This window comes from Tupaia chinensis, unplaced genomic scaffold, assembly GCF_000334495.1.
Source record: "Tupaia chinensis unplaced genomic scaffold, TupChi_1.0 Scaffold000140_1, whole genome shotgun sequence".
NCBI lineage: Eukaryota > Metazoa > Chordata > Mammalia > Scandentia > Tupaiidae > Tupaia > Tupaia belangeri.
The window spans coordinates 10,216,695-10,236,786 of NW_006159610.1; the positions used below are offsets into that span (position 1 = coordinate 10,216,695).

The 20,092-nt window shown below is 42.3% G+C and overlaps 1 protein-coding gene and 1 pseudogene across 1 annotated transcript in view; one reads left to right on the forward strand and one right to left on the reverse strand.

The window, feature by feature from the left end:
* TRPV5 (transient receptor potential cation channel subfamily V member 5) overlaps positions 1 to 20,092 on the reverse strand; it is a 30,036-nt gene that overhangs the window by 3,399 nt on the left and 6,545 nt on the right. Inside the window, exons 8-13 of the mRNA XM_027770539.1 lie at positions 17,813 to 18,025; positions 5,885 to 5,971; positions 5,713 to 5,789; positions 5,181 to 5,346; positions 4,917 to 4,983; positions 2,524 to 2,792 (exon numbers count right to left, since the gene is read on the reverse strand). Coding sequence (XP_027626340.1) covers positions 2,524 to 2,792; positions 4,917 to 4,983; positions 5,181 to 5,346; positions 5,713 to 5,789; positions 5,885 to 5,971; positions 17,813 to 18,025 — 879 coding nt within the window. The remainder of the gene's footprint in view (positions 1 to 2,523; positions 2,793 to 4,916; positions 4,984 to 5,180; positions 5,347 to 5,712; positions 5,790 to 5,884; positions 5,972 to 17,812; positions 18,026 to 20,092) is intronic.
* On the forward strand, positions 19,095 to 19,775 carry LOC114007216 (corepressor interacting with RBPJ 1 pseudogene; annotated as a pseudogene).

Sequence of the window (20,092 nt, forward strand, 5' to 3'; positions counted from 1 at the left end):
TCCCTGGATAGTTCTCTTTGCTTTGAAAAGGATGTTTATTGTTTTTCTCGCACCACCATTCAGCTTCCCTTCCTCTGGTAACTAAACCCACCTTTCATTTAGGGAGTTGGTTCTCCACTCTCAGGCCATAGGTTAGGATAGACAGAGCTGCATGCAAACCTGTGTTAATTAGACCGTTCTCCCCTAGGCCTTATTTCCACCACACCATTAACACCATCACCCTCTAGTTCTTGGCCTTACCTTAGATTCAAAGATGTACCTGTGACCCAAGCCTGTCCCAGTGAGATGGAATTTAGGCTGACTTTGCTGGGGGAGGGATGCTCTTTTAAAGCCTACATATGCACAGCCATAGGAGACTCACAGAATGCAATATGAATGGGGCCCTTGGGATTGTGCACTGCAGTACACCTGCTCATCCCTCTGGGACCTTGAAGCTTCTCTAAGCAATCTCGCCAACACAGTGGGGAAGCTGGCCTTAGGAGAGAGTTGCAGTAAAATAGTGCTGAACAGAGTAACTGCAGTACTAGGTGAGATGGAGACCTGCATTCTGGCTAGACCTCCTCAAAGCTAGTTTTGTTCCCTAAGTGTTTTACTTATGAGGACCAATACATTCTCCTCCCTTTGATTAAAAAAAGGAAAAGAGGGAATCAGCAGTTAGAGTAATGGCTATGTCGCTGGACTCCCATGTAGTCGACCGCGGTTCGTGTCCCAGACCCAGTGGCTTAAAACTCACGCCGGGTGCATGTGCGTGCGTGCCCAAGATCCCGAGAGGAGAACGGAGGAGAAGGGACTGTGGCATGACCATTCCCCTTGGGGGGTGATTTCTCGTTTTCTGTCTCAGCCCCCCCGCCCTATAACAAAACCCCCCCAAAAAAAAAAAAAAAAAAAAAAAGGAAAAGAAAAGTCATTTGAGTGAGGTTTTGTTTTTGTAGCCAAGAATCTTAATTGATGCCAGCCCTGACCTCCATCCTTCTCCCTCATTCCTCCAAATTGGCTCTTACCGATCTTTAGAGTCTCATGTTAAATATCACTCCTTAACTTGGCAGTGATATTCTTCTGTTGATTCGTCGTCTTCTTAGCATCATGTACTTAACTATGGCGTTTTTACGACAGCAATTTTATATCTTTCTGTGAATCCATTTGCTTAATGTCTGTCTTTTCAACTGAACTGTCAGATTGTACCTGTTGTGCTTACACACGTCTCCCAGTTTCTGGACACAACCCAACATGTACCATGTAAGTGATTATTGCTAAACAAATGAAAAGTTAGAGGAAAGAAATAATGCCTGTTCAGATATAGGGAAGATGCTCATATGGAAGAATGTATTTTATGTTATATGAGAGGAAAAGACCAAGTCAAAAGAAGGGGAGTATAGGAAGATAGGTTTCAGCTTAATGCAACATGGGACTGAACGGCGCCTTATGGTAGTCATAGAACTGCCCCAGATTTGGTAACAAAAACTTTTAATGTGGAAAAGCTCTTCTCGTAATCCCTATCCAAATCTGTAAGATAATAAGGTCCCTGAGGCCAGTAGGGGGCAAGGTGCTTAAGGCACTGAACTCTCACATGGCCAACTGCAGTTCAAGTCCCAGACCTGATGGCTTGCTTTCTCACTTTCCTTCTGCCTCTCTTTCTGTATGTGTCTCTGTCTCTTTCTGGTGAGCACACATGCTCTTTACCATATCAAAAATTAATAATACGTAAAATTAAATAATTTTTAAAACATAGTTAGGTTGCAATTAACGATAAAGAAAATGCTGACCTGCTGGCTAATAAAATTTTATTATGTTCAATAGGTCAACTAAAGTCAGGAGTAACAGGACCACTAAGGTCACTTCTAACTCTATGATGATGCAAAGAAAAGACCATAAAGAAACAGGGATTCATAGAAACAAATTGAAGATAAGGTCTACATTTGAGACTACAATATACAAGAACAAGAGAGCTTCTAAGTCCCTCTGGTCTTAAGAATGACTGCTGGATCTACTTTTTTTTTTTCTCTTTGAGAGATTTTCGCTATAGGGTGCGTGCGCTTGCCAGACAGAGAGAGACATATAGACGGAAAGCGAGAAATCCCCCCCCAGGGGGGGATGGTCATGCCACAGTCCCTTCTCCTTCATTCTCCTCTTGGGATCTTGGGCACGCACGCACATGCGCCTGGCGTGAGTTTTAAGCCACCGGGTCCGAGACATGAACCGCGGTCGACTACGTGGGAGCCCAGCAGCATAGCCATTACGCTAACTGCTTTACGCTAACTGCTAACCAGCTAACTGCTGGTTCCTGACTGCTGGATCTACTTTTCACCTGTGAACAATAATCCCACTTTTTACCTCTGTCTGCCATGTTATCCTACTTTACCTTCTCCATCTACCCACGGGAACCTCAGGTTTGCATAAACCTCTGTTGTGATTGCCCACTGGGGTGATCCATGCCTCTCTTAAGAATGGTCCACCATAACACATTTCACTTTAGTTTTCTCACCATTCCCTGCCCCTTAGCAAGTCTAACATTGATAAACTCACCTGGGCCCTCCAGAGCTCATCCCGCTCCTGTGCTACCCTCCAGTGTGTGTCCCCCATCATGGCGATGAACAGATTAAGCATGAGCAGTGTGGCGATGATGGCGAAGGCAAAGTAGACAATGCAAAACATGAAGGGCAGGTTCACATTGTAGTTGGCAGGCCCATCGATGATGGTGAGGAAGAGCTCAAAGGTGCTGAACAATGACATTGGGTAGTCATAGAACTGCCCCAAATTGTTTGGGTCCTCGGTCTGGAAAATGATATAGAATGCTTCTCCATTCAGGGAGAGGACATGGAGGTGGAGAAACAGAGTTATAACAATGAGCCAGGTCAGCATTTATTCTCCCTCTGATATACAATCTTGTATATGTTCACACATGCAGACACAATTGCATAACTATGAGAGTAGCTACCTGTGGCTAACCCGAAAACTAAGATCATCACTCTGAATAATGATAATACTCTGTATTTAGCAAAAGCATTTTGAGCTTTCATGTGTGTGTGTGTGTAAGTCACCTAACTAGCTTTTATATTTTAGAAAATCAAATATTTAAGAGGCAAATAGTTATAAGAAAGCATGGAATATCCAATACTTATAAAGAACAGAGCTAAAAGAGAGGACTTTTTAAATTTTTTAATTGTTGATGGCCTCTAGGTAACCATCCATCACTCTAGAATTTCTTGGTGAGCCTCGACTATTAAGGAAATATTATTCTTGCTCATTTGTAGCCTACTGGATGGTAGTGAGCATCCTGGAACCTTAGGACAGCACTAGACCCTTTGAAAGACTCCTCCCTGTATAGGGAGCTGAAACATACAAAGCGATCCCCAAAGTGGAAACAGGATCTATGACGAAGCACTGCCCCCTTATTTAAGAGAAAACAAATGGAATGGCCAACATTTACAGAAAACTGTTCAGCTACCATTACTCTATGTTGTAATCTGCACATGGGTAGATGCAGATGAAGTGGGGAGTGGCAGAAAGGGCACACAGGAGTGCAGAGGAGATGAACACTCTGAACAGGGAGGCTGCCACAGATTGACCTTCTCCTGCATTAGATACTGGTGTATTTCTTTCATCTATTGTGTTTTGGGAGCTCCCACTTAATGAGGAATTCCTGAACCAAGCCATGGTCTTTTAGAGTTGGGCTGTCTCCTAAGCTCATCTAGTGCATCCCACTGTCTAGTGGATGACCTGTTGCAGACATCAAGGACCTTTTTATTTCTATCTTTTCCTAAGAAATCTTTTATTCATTATTCATTCATTTTCCCTTTCACTCCCTCTAGCTTGCTTTCTCTCTCTCTCTCGCTCTTGCTCTCTCTCTTTCTTTATTCTAGGTCACTATAGGCTGAGATTCAAACCATGGTCCATTATATGAGATCCAACTCCATATGAACAGAGCTTAACTGCTGCGCTACTGGGCCTACCCACCCTCAGGTGCTTTCTCAGTCTGTTTTTTCTTGCTGCATCACTTCTTCCTTTCACTCCCTAGCACTGTCCTTGTCTGAGTTCCTGCATGTTCCTCTTCTCCCAGTCTCTCCTTCCAACTTTTCTTTTTCTGCTTCCTGTTTTTTTGAACACTCCAGAATCTTTTTCTATGCTTCCTTTTTCTATTCCTTTCCTTTTCTCTCAACTTTCAATGACTACATATTAAAAAAAGAACAGGTTATATGTGATTGAATTCTTCATGTTTCTCCTTCTGATGTAAACATAGGAGTTAAACATTATATAGCCTCTGTTTGCCCAGTTTTCTAATTTCTAAGATTCATGACTATCCATTCTTTCCTGTTTAATGTGTGGTGTTTTGTTTTGTTTTGTTTTGTTTTGTTTTGTTTTGTTTTGCCAGAGGGCACATATGCTTGCCAGAGGGGAAAGTAGAAAATAGCCCACCTTGGGGCATGGTCATACCACAATCCCTTCTCCCTATCTCTAGTCTGTTAGGATTTGGGGCATACCTGCACATGTGCATGGAGGGCTTTTCAAGCTGCTAGGGCAGGGATTCCAATTGTGGTCAGTCATGTGGGATATGCATCCCTTAACCCCTAGGTCACAGGGTCAGTCCCATCTCCTTTAGAGATCTTACAGGGGGATTAGTCTACATGAGTTTGTTGGCCCAGAATGCTTTCCAGGCTTATCTGAGTGACCCTAATCCTATTGATATGGGCGTGCTTTTAGACTCATTTTCTAGCAAGGGAAACTAAAAAAGCAAAATGGTATGAGTTTGTTGGCCCAGAATGCTTTCCAGGCTTATCTGAGTGACCCTAATCCTACTGATATGGGTGTGCTTTTAGACTCATTCTCTAGCAAGGGAAAATAAAAAAGCAAAATGGAGTGTAAATGAGAACTGTGATCTGGAGAACTGGATCTACTAGAGGAGGGAATAGAGTTCTCACCTGAGGCAAATCCCAGGATGACCACAGCCATCAGCCAGCAGAAACGCATTAGGTCTCCGAAAATCATCTAAGGAAACAAAAAAGGGGAAGGAGACTGGGATGATTCTTTCTCCACCATCTCTGAGCAGTAATCACTAACAGGTCAGAAAGCCCCCTTAGTTCTCCCAGCTCCACTCTGAGCAGCAGTTGCGTTTCACACCTATCTCTTCCTCTAACCACAAAGGTCCTGTGGCTGAGACAGAAGAGACCTGGGGAGGCACTGACCTTCTGGATCATGATGGTGAAAGGGCCCAGCATCTGGAATCCTCGGGCAAAGTACATGACGCTGCACCAGCCCAGCACCAGGGCGAAGGACATGGGCACCACCTCCCCATCGGCATTGGTGAGCCGCATCACCATTGTCACCAGCACCATGAAGGCATAGGTGATGCTGGAAGGAGAGCAGAGGGTAGAAAATGTGATAGGCTTGAAATACTCTAGGTCCCCAGAGCATGGCAATGGGTGGTATCTACACAGTCTTAATATTTACACCCAAAGTACACATACAATGTCTTCAAAAACATCGTGGAAATACATATATGAGAAAACTATGCATGGGCTTCAAAATGTTTTGCACCAAAATAAATTCCTACATTAATTCCCTTTTCTCATAAATTTTTGAAGACCCTTCATACAGTCCCACATATAAGCCCCCTGGAGAGAAATTCCCGCAGCAAACATCTGGAACCCGGAGAGTGAATTGGAGACAGAACAATTCTAGTGAGGGGAGTCCAGGGTCTAGAAAGGGAACACTCACATGATGACATGGAATGGACCCCCAAGGACTGTCTGTCCGAAATAGCGAGAAGCACCAACTCTGAAGATGTCTGGGATCTGGGGAGAGGCCAGTAAAACAAAGACAATGTAGACTGCAGTTTGGTTTAGGGCCTCAGGTGCTTGGCCTCAGCCCAGTCCCCTCCACACCTCACCTCTACCAACAGGATGATCACAGCCCCAGTGATAGTCACCAGCTCTCCGACTAGCCGGACGTTATCCTCATAAGTCACATAGGCCTCCTGTGGAGGGAAATTCAGGATAAAAAGTGCTTTCTGATGAGTGGAGAGTTAAAGTCTTTTGGGCAAGTAATCTGAAGTTCCCAAGGTCTAAGGAAGATAAAGCAAAGCTCCCCTTACTACCACTATCACCACCCCCCTCACTGTGTTTGACATTATGGCTAATTCTGTGATCAGGACACAAGTCCATGTATCTAAGATTTATTACACATTGCATATGCTAATGACTCAAGCTACCATTTAACAAAGTCACCTTTTTCTATATATGTTGTGAGCAATAATTTATGAAGAATGTATTAAGTGGCTAAAAACACATTTTAGAGCATCAAGTTAAGAAAGCTGAAACAACAGGAAGAGGCATAAGTAGCTTGGGATGATTTCATCTATGCAGAAAGCCCTGCTTTCATAATCTCAGTGTGCAGCCCAATGAGTAAAATACATTGTAAACGTATCATAGATTTCAGGGTCAAGGATGGTTTCAGAACCTGCTTGTTCTAGTGAGATACTGAAAAGATCATGGAAGCTCTCTGAACTTGGAGTTTCTCATTTGTAAAATGGAGACTATAATGCTTACCTCTCAGAGGTACTGTGAAGACCACAGTAGGTAATGTACTTGGATGGCATTATAAACCATAAAGCACTGCAGATAGGTCCATTGTGATTTTATTATGGTTTGCAATACAGACAAGGGAGACAAGGGGGCTAGAGACTGTACAGGGACATTAGCATAGGTCCCCGCTTACCCTGAGCAGGAGGTGTAGAGGTATAGTCCTAGAGTCAAGATGGAATGAAGTCTGGGCCAGCCAGTGGCATGGTGGGAGCTGGCTCTCACATGGCTAACTGTGCAGTCTGAGTCCTGGACCTGGTGACTTAGGAAACACATGTGCCCAAAATCCCAAGAAGAGAATGAAGGAGAAGGGATTGTGGTATGGCCAGCCTCCACCTAGAGGGGTGGTGCTTTCTCTCTCTCTCCTTCTCTCTCTTTCTTTCTGTCTCTCTCTGGTCAGCACACCCTCTTTCTCTCTGTCTCTCTCTGGCCAGCACACCTACCCTATAGAAAAAACTGAAAAAAAGAAAGATGGAATGACGATCATACTATGTTACTTCAGAGTATAAGTTGTGCAACATACATGGACGTGGTAACAGAATTCTACATTAATGACTCTTTGAAGTTGTGAGCCTACATGAGAATATAATAGACTATAAACCCTCTTCCCAGAATTGTACAAGTAACTTCAACATATTCAATCAGCATTTATGATTTGGGAAACTCTGTTTTCCAAGGTCATATCTCCTAAGGAGTTTGAGAGTCCCTGGGGCTAGTGGGGCACTTGACGATCTGAACTGAAGAGAATGTGATCCCTCATTAGGCATAAGGAATGCCAGTCACCTCTGTGTGTTATTAAACTGCAACCTCTAAGCATCCCTCTGCAGGTTAATTCAGCAGCACACACGCTGGTGCAGTGGGAGGAAGGGCTTTTGAAAAAGGAATAGATGCTGTGATCCATGGTGTAATGAAGGCACCCACCATGAGCTGTGCTGGCCAGCTCAGAGGAGGCCAGCAATACAGCCTTTAGAGAAACATAGGCTCAGACTTATCAACAGATGGTGGGAATGTTCCAGGTAAATCACATGGGACCAAGAAGAACCAAGAAAGAAGCTAATGACTGGAGAACTCTGGTATCTAACAACCTGTGACTAGACATTAGTCACCATGTTTGGTTTTTAAAAAATTATTTTATGTTCTGTAAGCTTTTCTGATTGTTTTCTCTCTATTGAGAAGCTGGTATATTTTATTTGATCATAGAATAGGACATTTCCTTGTTTCCTTGCTTCTGAGGAGTTCTCTTTTTGTCCTGAGCTCTTGCAATTGTCTTTGACTTTCCTCTCCTCTCTCCTGAAATTCATGCACCATATTCTTCTCTTCCTGTTTCTGTAGCATCTGCCTTTTATTGTAGGACACGCCAACTCCTTTTTAGAGTTAGGTAGTAAGTAGGAAAATGCATAATAAATACATTAACTTAGAAACAAAATACTACTAAATATAGAAATAACTGCATCTATGCCATATATGTGTCTGTACAGAATTTTTGAATTCTTTTTAAAACTTTATGTCTTGGTTGAATTTGTCTAGGGAAATGCCAGCCAACCTTTGCTTGGCTTGGCTAAGAAGAAGAAACTGCAGCCTGGTTGGCCAAGAGACTGTAAAGATCAGAGTGCCCCTAGAGGCTGGTGTGGGAATGGCACCTGTTGGTCCCTCTGGAAGTGAAAACTTGAAATCCCAGCTAAAGGAGCATGTTGGGGGCAGATTGGGTCACCAAACTCTCCTGCTAGGAGTTCTCCTCACTGACTCTGCTTTGCCTATTCAACAGATCACTTTACTAAAGGGAAGGTATGAGTTCCCTTGCACAAATTCACCAGTAAGTAAGTGAGGTGTTCAGCTCCACCCGAATCTGAATCTGACTTCCCCCAGAAGTAGATGCCTCCTTCACTGTCCCCAGATCCATTCCCTTAAACCAGGTTTCAGAATGCTATAGTCCCCTGAGAGTCCCTTTCTCTGCTGCTCTCCAACACGAGTTCACAGACCTTTGCACAGGGTTTGATTTGTTTGTTTGAAAAACAAAACAAAACAAAAATAAAACAAAAGCCAACAAGTAGAGGTCGGACCCATAGTGTGGTGGTTAAGTACTGGGCCTGTGGATAAGAATCCCACATGACTGACTGCTGTTCAAGTCCCAGCCCTGGCAGCAACATGTGCATGCATGCCCAGAATGGAGAAAAGGAGGAAAAGGACTGCACCCCATGTAGGGGAGGGGGGTACTTTTTCTCACTCTCAATATAAATAAGCAAACAAAATTTTAAAAAGAAAAGCAAAGTATGTAAAAAAAACCTGGTTACTTTGGAAAAGAAAAAATATGTATGTGTGTAAAAATGGAAATAAAAAAATAATACTGGATGTTAAAATACTTTGCTTGTTTTTTTATTTTTTTTGTATTCCAATGGGAATTTTAGTGTGATAGACACTTGAGGAGTAAGTGAGCAAAGGAGGTCAAAGAAGATGCAAGCTGAGATTACCTGGGGGCTGCAGAGGGCAAGAAAGAGGAATCAGGAAGTGAGAATGAGAAAACCTATCAGGAGGCAAAGGAAAAGAGATGATAGTTCATTGGGCTTTTCTGGGATTGCTAGATCTCTAGCTTAAGGTCACCTGTGCAGGCCTGGTTAACACTGCACTAACAAAATACTCCACCCAAGCCCTTTAAGAATAAACATCTTCCAACAACAAGTGAATTTTTGCATCACTACATGGTTTGGCATTTCAGGAGTTGTCAATGACCAAATCCCCTCCAGGGGCTGGCCATTTAAGCCTGAGGATCAGCCAAATGAGGTCGCTCTCAGCAACAGACTGGTTGAGCTCAGTGTCTCCAGAGGGGGGTAGATAGCAGAGCCTGGGGCTCTACTGGACTGTAAGAACACGTGTGTACCAGGCAGGGAAGGGTGGGGAACTTAGGCAAGCCCTGAGATGAAGTAGGAGGAACCAGAACCAGCTGTCAACTCTAGATTAGACCCTCTTTTTTCTCATCCAGATCCCAGACTTGCAAAGGAATGAAGCTCCCGGAAACAGCCTGGTGGGCTGTTAATGAAGAATTACTCAGATCGTCTACATGGAACAATTGGAGAGGGATTGCCAACCCTGGGCATTCTAATCCAATTGGTTTGAATCAGGAATCCAGCATTTTTTTAAAGAGATTTTTATCTAAGAGTGCTTGTACTCACTGGGAGAGAGAAAGAGACAAGACACAGTGAAAGGGAAAGTGAAAAATCATCCCTCAGGGGAATGGCCCCGCCACAATCCCTTCTCTATTCTCTTCCTGGGATCTTGGGCATGCATTCACACGCACCTGGCATGATTTCCAAGACATTGGGTCTGGGACTCGAACCATGGTTGGCCATGTGGGAGTCCAGCAGCATAACTGCTACACCATCTTCTGGACCCAGGACCCAGCATTTTCTAAGAAGAATTCTAATAGGTTATTCTGATAGGTACCCCAAATTGAGAACCTTTGGGTCACAAAGAGAAGGAGATCTGGTAACCAAGTAAGGCTACCTCCGAAGGGTTTATTTCATGACCCAGTCTGTATTTTCTCAGGAGAATTGACTTGGGAAATTTCCACTGACTTCAGAGAAATGCTTATCCATTCTTATAGATGTATATCTCATTTATGCCAATAGGTTAACTGCATTAACAAAAACGGTGCCTATTACCAAAACCAGAGAGTAGACAGTAGCTCAATGGCTGAGGGCAGGAGGTATTCATATGTGGTTCCCCACCCCAGTGTTCCAGGTCCCCACATCTTGACAGAGAGAGATTAGGCATGGCCAAGAAAGTGAATGTGGCAGACTCTGGCTAACTCTCAGAGCCTAGAGATCTGATTTTCTTATGCAATGGACCCCCCAAAAAAGAAGATTGGGAGCCCTCACATTATTCTGGAATGAGAAAATGGCCTAGCTTGCTATTTAAAGGTGAAGATTTTGAGTTGAAGCAGATCTGCACCCCAGTCCCAGCTCTGCCCTTTCTAGCTGAGGGTTTTTGCCAAAGTATTTAACCTCTCCGAACTTCAGATTCACTATCTTCTTTAAAATTATTAAAATAATTTTATTTATTTATTAAGAGATTTATGACTATTAAATGATGTAATGCCTTGCCATCCAAAATGTGGTCCACAGAACCACAACTAAACCTCACCAGCAATGTACTAGAAAAGTGCAGACTCAGAGACCACTCCAGCCTTACTGTCAGGATCCACTATTTTTTCCTAATTTTCCAGAGGATGCATGTGCTCCCCAGAGAGACAGAGAGAAATCAAGAAAGCTCCTCCTATGGTAAATGGTCATGCTGCAATCCTTTCTTCTCCATTTTTCCCACATGCACACACACTCAGAGTGTTTTTCAAGCCCCTGGGTCTGGGACTCAAACTGCAAGGCTGTGGTTTTGGTCAATCTGGCTATAATGTGTCAGGAGAAGATCTTCTTGGGTTGATTCTATTTGAGGTCCTTTGTATTTCTTGGGCCTGGATCTTTGAGTGCTTCTCTAGGTTTGGTAAGTTTTCTTGCAGGATTTCATGGAATATATTATCTATACCATTATGTGTCTCTTCGCCTTCTGGGATACCAATTATCTGGATGTTTGGACTTTTGAAGGTATATAGTATTTCTTGTATATTATTCTCATTTTAGGGGGCAATTTTCTCAGTCTTTGTGGTGGATTTCTCTAGGCCAGCAGTTTTCTCTTCTACGTCTGAGATTCTATTTTCTGTATGATCTAGTTTGCTTTTAATACTATCAAGGGAGACTTTGACTTCCTGTATTATAGCCTTCATCTCTAACAGGTCCATTTGGTTATTTTTTAAAGTATGCAATTCCTCTTTTAGATCTTGCAAGAATTTCCTAATCTCCTGAAACTCGTCATCTCTTTTCTCCTTTCTCTTTTGCAGTTTATTGTCTCTCTCTTCTTTCATCTCTGTTAGCTTTGCCATTATAAATATTCTAAATTCTTTATCAGACATTTCCATATTATAGCCAGATTGATCAAAACCACAAAGACAAGATACAAAGATTGGCACGAGAAAAATGGCAAGTTACATACAAAGGATATCCCATCAGGCTAACAGCGGACCTCTCATCAGAAACAATGAGAGCGAGGAAAGAAGGGGGAAATATATTCAAAGTGTTAAGGGAAAAGCAATTTCAACCAAGAATACTCTACCCAGCAAGATTATTCTTCATATGGGAAGAAAAGACAAGAACATTCTCAGATAAACAAAACCTGAAAGAATCTACCAGCACCAGACCAGATCTCTAAGAAGTTCTCAAGGGACTGCTATATTAGGAAAATTAAATTAAGTCACACAGAAATAAGAGTTCAAAAACTAAGAAAATGGCCAACTTAATCATAGGGACAAGTCTGGAGGCGAATATTATATCCCAGAATTCAATCAGGAAGATCGACAACAGAAGATAGATTAAGTACATGAGACTGAACTGGTGAAATAGTATTTGATGACTTTTGACTAAAATATTGCTGATTTTCTTCTAGGCTTTGTTGTCTGGTTTTAAAGATTTTTGTCCTGTCTTGAGCTGTCAATAAGTTCATGTACCTACTATTTGAACAGAATCTTAACCTGTTTCCTGGCTTTAAGTTTTAAGCAAAGTTCCTTAGCATTTCTTTAATTTATTAAAGTTAAAACTGCTTTTCTTGAAATTACCAGTTGATCTTGAAAGTAGTTAGTTAAGAAATTGTGTGATCAATAAAATGGGGGGAAAGGAATGTAAGACAACTGTAGACACCAAAGATAGTGTGAGAAGAGGGTGGGAAAGGGCAGAGGGTCAGAAATAGGGATAAAACATATAAACTAGAAATGAAAAATTATTAACAATAACATGCATGATTAAGCCACTATGCAGTATATCCTGGATGGGAGATCACATTTTGTATGCTGTAACGATGCTTAAGGAATTAATGTAAATGAATTAATTTTTAAAAATGTTTTAGAAAAAAACCACGAAAACTGTTTTTCTTGAAATTAAAAAAAGCATTAAAAATACCTATTTGACTGCAGCAAGTTATATAGCCCCAGCTAGGTGCAACTTTATAGTATGTTCATTCTACTCACTGAGGTTTATGCCTAAAGTCAGACTTGTGTTCATGGATATGTATATATTAGCTATACTTGCTATTGAAAATATTTAGATTAATTAAGATCGTTCGTGAATCAATAAAATGTGGGGCAAAAAAGGCATAGAAAGCAATCATGACACCAGAGACAGTGTGGGAGGGGAGTGGGAGATGGCAGAGGATGAGAGAGAGGGAATCAAGGATGGAACAAAAAGCAAAATATACAGGAAACAAGAAATGGAAAATTATTTGTTGCCGATGACACATATGTTGATGTGCTTGATTGAGTCAACATACAGTGTATTCCGGATGGAAAACCTCGTGTTGTATGCTATAATGATGTACAGTGAGTGAATGAATGTAAATAAATACATTAAAATTAAAAAAAAAAAAACTGCAAGGCTGGTCATGTGTGATCTTGTTGCCTTAATCACCAGACTACGGAGTCAGCCCAGAAATCTTTCTTAAGAGACAAAACGGACATGTGATGACAGGATGTCAGTGTGCTCTTGCTGACCAGGAGGGCTAGGAACCTAATGAGTGATGTAGTGTTAAAATCTAACAGCAAGAGGGACTGACCAGCAGATGGTGTAATGGTTACATTGCTGGACTCCCACTTAAAACTTACACCGGCACATGTGTGTGCATGCCCAAGATCCTGAGAAGAGAGTGGAAGAGAAGCTATTGCAGTGTGGTCAACCTCCCCCCCCCGGGGGGGTTTCCCGCTTTCTCTCTCTCTCTCCGTCTTTCCAGCAAGTGCATGTGCCCTATAACAACAACAACAACAACAACAAGTCTCACAGCTAGAGTGTTGGAGCTTAGCAGGTAGCAAAGACAGAAACCAGTAGTCCTCCACTTTTTTTTTTTTTTTTTTTGTAGAGGTTTTCACTATAGGGCGCGTGCGCTCGCCAGACAGACAGAGAGACACATAGAGACAGAAAGTGAGAAATCACCCCCAGGGGGGATGGTCACGCCACAATCCCTTCTCCTCCATTCTCCTCTCGGGATCTTGGGCATGCATGCACACGCGCCCAGCGTGAGTTTTTAAGTCACCGGGTCCGGGACGCAAACCGCGGTTGACTACGTGGGAGTCCAGCGACATAGCCATTACACTAACTGCTGGTCCCAGTAGTCCTTCACTTTGACTGAAACATCAGAATCACTCTGAGTTTCTTAAAAAATACCAAGGCCAGACTTTGTGACTTATTAGACAGCTTAAGAGTCAATTTTTTTTTTTTTTTTTTTTTTTTTTTTGCTACAGGGCATGTGTGCTCGCCGGAGAGACAGACAGAGACAGAGGGACAGGAAATGAGAAATCACCCCCCAGGGGGATGGCCACGCCACAATCCCTTCTCCTCCATTCTCCTCTTGGGATCTTGGGCACGCACGCACATGCACCCAGAGTGTTTAAGCCACTGGGATCCAGGACTCGAACTACGGTCGACTACATGGGAGTCCAGCAACATAGCCATTACGCTAACTGCTGGTCCCAAGAGTCAGTCCTTTTATGAGCTTCACTGTTTTATAATATATAGTGTTGGTTAAACTCTATCAGGAGGTAGAATCTACCCAAGGTCAAATGACTAATTTCAGTTAGGACTAAAACCCAGGTCTGACTCTTGGACTTTCAGCTTTCTACTTATCTGGAAATCTAAGAGAAATAGTACTATAGTGTTTGTTGCTCTGCCTCAACTACCTAGAAACCAAAGGGAGTAGGAAATTAGTTAACAGAATTTTGAGGGAACCATAGAAAAGCATGACTTTCATGGCTGAGCAACAGGATATCTTAGAGGCATAAAGGATATCCCCAAAACTGGAAGGATGTGTCCAGCTCCAATCTTACATATGTCAGCAGCTTTGGTATACTTTGTGCCTCCTCATATACATGGAGGAGTTTTTTTGCTTTTGTTTTTGTTTTTGTTTTTCCCATTCAATTTCTGTCCTGAGATGTTACTGCTTGGCTGCCAGATGTTAGGCTAAAAAAACATACTGGGGTCATGGTGTCCAGTGAGTTCTGCAAATCCCAAAAGCTTCACAGAGAATTCCTATAGTGATTGAGAGCCCTGTGCTTCCAGATTTATTAATATAAATTTGATATTAAAATATTTCATCTAGGGCCAGCCAGTGGCATGGTGGTCAAGGCAGTTGGATCTCACATGGACAACTGTCCAGTTTGAATCCCAAACACAGTGGTTTTAAAAAACACACCAAGCATGTGTGTGTATGTGTCCTAAATCCTGAGAAGAGAATGAAGAAGAAAGGATTGCAATATGACATTTCCCTCGGGGGTGCTTTTTCACTTTCTTTCTCTTTCTACATCTCTCTCTGGCAAGCACATGTGCCCTACACACACACACACACACACACACACACACACACATTCATCTAGGAAATCCCATGGGCTAACATATAATTGTAATAAAACATTGTAATCATCACGTGGAGACATTGTATTGCACGTTTCCATTTTTCTAAGACTTTCAAGTAACAAAAAAGTAGGAAGAAAAGGTCATTTCTTATTACTTAACAAATTTGATGCTTTGTGAAAGCAGAATCTTTCATAGTAATAATGACACACAATCCATCACAGTGATAATGTTTGAGAATCATGATGTATTCAAGATCGACTTAAATACTGAATGAGAGGGACATGCACATTCCATAAACTCACAACCAACTCAAGGGGTAACATCAATGAACAGGGACCTTTTATTGGTGCTTCTCACCACCCAAACACCCAAACTATAGCAGCATTCTTACATCTCTTGCTTCCCTCTTCCACCAAGAAAGAAATATTTGAAAATCAAGACTCTTCCATTAGGGTCAAAATTGCTTTTACCTAATCAGAAAGCAAAAGGGTAAAAATGCTGACAAGAAAAAAGGAAGAAGTAGGAGGAGAAAAAAAAGAATGGGTAGGGACACTTAGCTATAATTATGCTTCTCCTACTCTTGAGGCAACAGGGGAGGGGATTTTTTAAAAAATAAAATTTAAGCTATCTCAGTCAAAGGAACATGTTTGTCCTGTCCCAAAGAAAGAGATACAGGAAGGAGACTTAGTGGTAATCAATTGCCCAAATCTTAAGCCAGAACATTAACCACACTCTAAATGTAGACAATCTCCAAGCGAGATTGAGACAAAGGGAGGTTGGGCAGGAGCAGATCTGAGAAAACAAGGCCAGGAGCATTGGGGAAGTTCAGCTGCCCCAGCTTACTCACGTTTATACCTTTCTTCAATGCTCCTCATTTCTCCACCCCACTTTATCATCCCCTACATGTCCTTGTTTCCTCTGGAGGTCTCCACCCAGAGACAGACTGAGACGCAAGAAGCACAGCACCCCTGAGCACCCCGGACAGCTCCCTCCTAACATGCTTAGGCTTTTTTCCTCAGGCAGCAAACCCTACATTGTTTGTTTTTTGGTTTTTAGGTTTTTTTCATTGTTGCTTATCACTATCAGAGAGGACACAAACTGACAATGAGAGAGGAAGTGAGACATCACCCCACCCCTGGGGGGATGGCCATACCACAATCCCTTCTCCTCAATTCTCCTCCTGGAATCTTGGGCACACATGCACATGGTGTCAGTTTCAAACCATCGGGTCCAGTACTTGAACCGTGCTTGGCTATGTGGGAATCCAGTGACATAACCACTATGTCCTCTGCTGGTCTCAGCAAATCCTACATTCTGAGAGGCGTGGCTCTGGGCATATAAGCAAACTGTACACAGGGACTTCAAAACGTTTGTGGAAAACGGAATTAAAGTATGGGTTTATTTTGGTGCAAAATTTTTTTGAAATCCATGTATAATTCACTTTCTTCCTTCCTTCCTACTTTCCTTCCTTCCTTCCTTCCTTCCTTCCTTCCTTCCTTCCTTCCTTCTTAATTTGCCAGAGGGTGCATGCATTCTCAAGAGAAAAACAGAGAGAAAGGAAAAAAGAAAAAACACCCTCAATGGGGCATAGTCACACCACAATCCCCTCTTGTCCATCCCTCCATTTTGTTTAAATTGGGGGCATGCATGCACACAGACCTGGAGTGTTTTTCTTAGACAGGTAGATCAGGGATTCAAACTGCATGGCTGGCCATGTGAGATCTGGTTCCCGTAACCATGAAGCCACAGGGCTGGCCCCATAGTTATTTCATAATTGTCATTTTCCATGAACTTTTTGAACAACCCTTGTGTATCTATCTTGTAAGGCAATTACAGAAATAAGAAAGATAGGGTGTCTTTACCTACTCGAGGGCAAAGAAGTTAGGGTTCCCAGAGGTTGTTTTCCCTCTTCCTACCTTTTCTTATCACTCCATTTCCCCCCAGGCTAAGCTGTACTTATTGCAGATCCTGCATAGAGTATACATTTCTAGTCACCCAGCTCTCACTGGATTTGCAACATCTTCCTCTTTCTGCCTACAAGTCTACATCTCCATTTGGGTGTTTTCAGCCCACTGGATAGAAAATTTAGTCATCTATGAAAAATCAACTCCCTTTATTTGTTGAGTATATTCTGTTCAGAAGTGCACATTAGAGCCTACTCGTTTTGTTGCAGATAGGGTTAGCTCCCTCCAGCCGCAGACTTTCACATCTACTCCACACTTTGCATTAGCCATTCTCACCACACCAGGGCTCTGAAGGACACCACAGAATGGTAGACCTACAACAGTAAAGGGACCTTGGATTATTTATTTCAACAAGCTATCTATCCAGGTGTGATTCTGCAGAGTGTCTGACAGGTGGTCAGACAGGTGACATGCAATTCCAATGTGCTCATATTGACAGTACACAGAAGACAATGTAGGCCAGAATGCCTGTCTGTGTTGCCCTAACAGACCAGAAACGAACACAGAAATGAACCTGAAGCACTATTTTCCTTCTTTAGAACAATGGGGATTTTTCCTTGAACTTCCCATTATGAAGAACTGGTCCTCTCTGGAAATTACAAAAGGATTTCACAAATATACTGAGTGAGAAAATACACAGCTCCTTGGACAAGTGCTCTCCTACTGATGAAGCTTCCTGTTGGATCCCTTATCTCATTCTGGATTTCTACCTGGGACACTAGGAGCCTGCCACTGCTGGAACCTAATGAGTGAAGTCTTTCCTGGATGACACCTCCCTGGTCACCAAACCTGCCACCTCACACTACTGTTCCCTTTCACCTTTCTCTGAGAAGCATACCTGTAGTAGTTTCTGTTGGAGGATGGTGTTATCTCGAGGACTAGTGCGGTTGCCCTCACGAGACTTAAGCGGGCGGTAGATGCAGCAGCTGGTGAAACAGATCATGTAGAGAGTGTACAGGGCGCCCAGCACGCAGAAGTATGGCCGGCCATACTTCTTCCACTTCAAGCCCACCAGCTCCTTCACTGGGGTCTGCTCTAGGATCTGGCGAGCCTGTCACAGAGGGAGAACATAGCTCAGGGCCACCCACGTCATAAGAAATGCTAGGTTTTTCAGAAGGAGCAGGGCAGTAGTCATCACTCATTCACCCAGTCAGTCGTTTGTTCCACAGACAGTACATTTCTGCTGTATGCTAGGCTGTGTGCTAATGCTGCAGTTAAATCATTACAGTTGTCAACGTAGATACCTTAGCACCACTGAGGCTTTAAAGGATGAATAGTCATCAGCTGAGTGGAGAGGCAGGAAACATTATTCCATGAAGTGGCAGTAGTGGCCAGGACAGGGCAGGAGGGCACCAGAAACCAGTGCACACATGCAGATGAAGTGTGCTTGGGGGTACAGAAGGGTCTGTCAGGAGTGATGAGCAGGAGTTACGATGGGTGAAACAGACAAGAAAAGCCAGATCATTGTGCACCGTGAATGCCAAGGAGGAAAATTTTCTTTTTTTTCTTTTTTTCCCCTTAGTGTAACAAAAAGCAACTGGGAGATACAAGTAGGGAAGTAGATTGCTCTCCAAGTCCTGGAGAAAAGTATCAGGCAGCACAGACAGGTAGGAGGATGCAGTGATAATGCAGGCCCGATGGGATAGTGCTCTGATCTGAGCAGACAATGAAAGGTAAAAGATACAGGTGAGAGGGGATCATGGATGGGATAAGGCATCTGAGAATTAGGAGGAGGCAAGTTCAAAGCACAGCCAAGGAACTAACCACTACCAGAAAGGCTATCTTTTCCATTGATGTTGGAGGGAAGGAGAGAGACAGTGGACAGTTTGTTGACATGCCCAGTTGAAAGAGCTCCAACTAGATAGCTGCTATTATTTCTAGAAGGTAGGAGTTTGGGTCTTCTGCTGAAGTTAATGGTGAGGACAGTGAAAGATATGTAAGGAAGCTAAAGAGAAGGCTTAGAGGAACAGGAAATAGCCAAGCTAGACAAATATAAATCCTTCAGAAGAATATCAATGGCTGTGTGATGGCAAAATCCACATAGAGAGACTGAGATTTTAACTGCTAAGAAATCCTTCTCTAGGATATTTACAACTGTGTTCCCCAGATCTGGCTGCAAGATGGGGAAGTCCTTTGCCAACTTCATGTGCAGAAAGGACTTTCATATGGCTTCCAAATCCAATATCAAGTGGATGGTGGAACAGAAAATATCATTTGATAAGAAGAAACAAGAATTAATGCAACAACATCTTGAAGAATAAGAATCATGATAACCGATAGCTTATGGGAGATGAACGTGTAAGGAATGGCCTTAATTTCATGTATGAGACCCCATCAGGATCTAAAAATGAAAACAAAGAGAAAGAAAAGAAAACAAAAGGAGAGACTGAATACAAATTCAAATTGCAGAAGGAGCCCCATGATAAAACTATGCCAAAGATGACATGAACATCAGAGATCCTCCCTTTGGTATTCAGGTTCAAAATTAAGGTGCATTAAATGGGGTCATGCCAACACAGATCGAGAATGTCCTTTGTTTGGTGTTTCTGGAATCAATGCAAGTTCAGTTCCCACTGATGGCTCAGGACTATTGACGCACCCCTCAGAGCTAACAGTGGAGATGAGAAACAGTGGGTTTGCACTGAGATGAAATGTAACTGGGAGAAACTTGACCGCAAATGATCCATCACAGGAGTATGGAAAAACAGAAACTTCTCAGGAAATTGGATTGACTTGAGAAGAATAAAAAGAAGAGAAAAAAAGGGAAAAAGTTTCAGAAGAGCAGAAGTAAGCACAAAATAAAAAAGAAAAGAAAAAGAAAAAAACACATAAAAATACTAAAGGATATAGAAGCACAGTATATAGTATATAGAGTATGTGAAAGAGTAGGGTCTGAGGAAGGACATTTAGAAGAAAAATAGGGAGGCAAAGCATTAATGGGACAAAGAAATGTGGTATTATCTGTTGAAGATATTTTATAGTTTTTTCAACTGGACTAGGGAAAAGTGTTCACCTGTTGAAATACTCAGTTTGTAAGCTAAATAATTTGATTGAATGTATAAAAGAAAATGAAATTTAAAAATGTAAAATAAAGAAAGGAAAAAAACATAAAAACAAA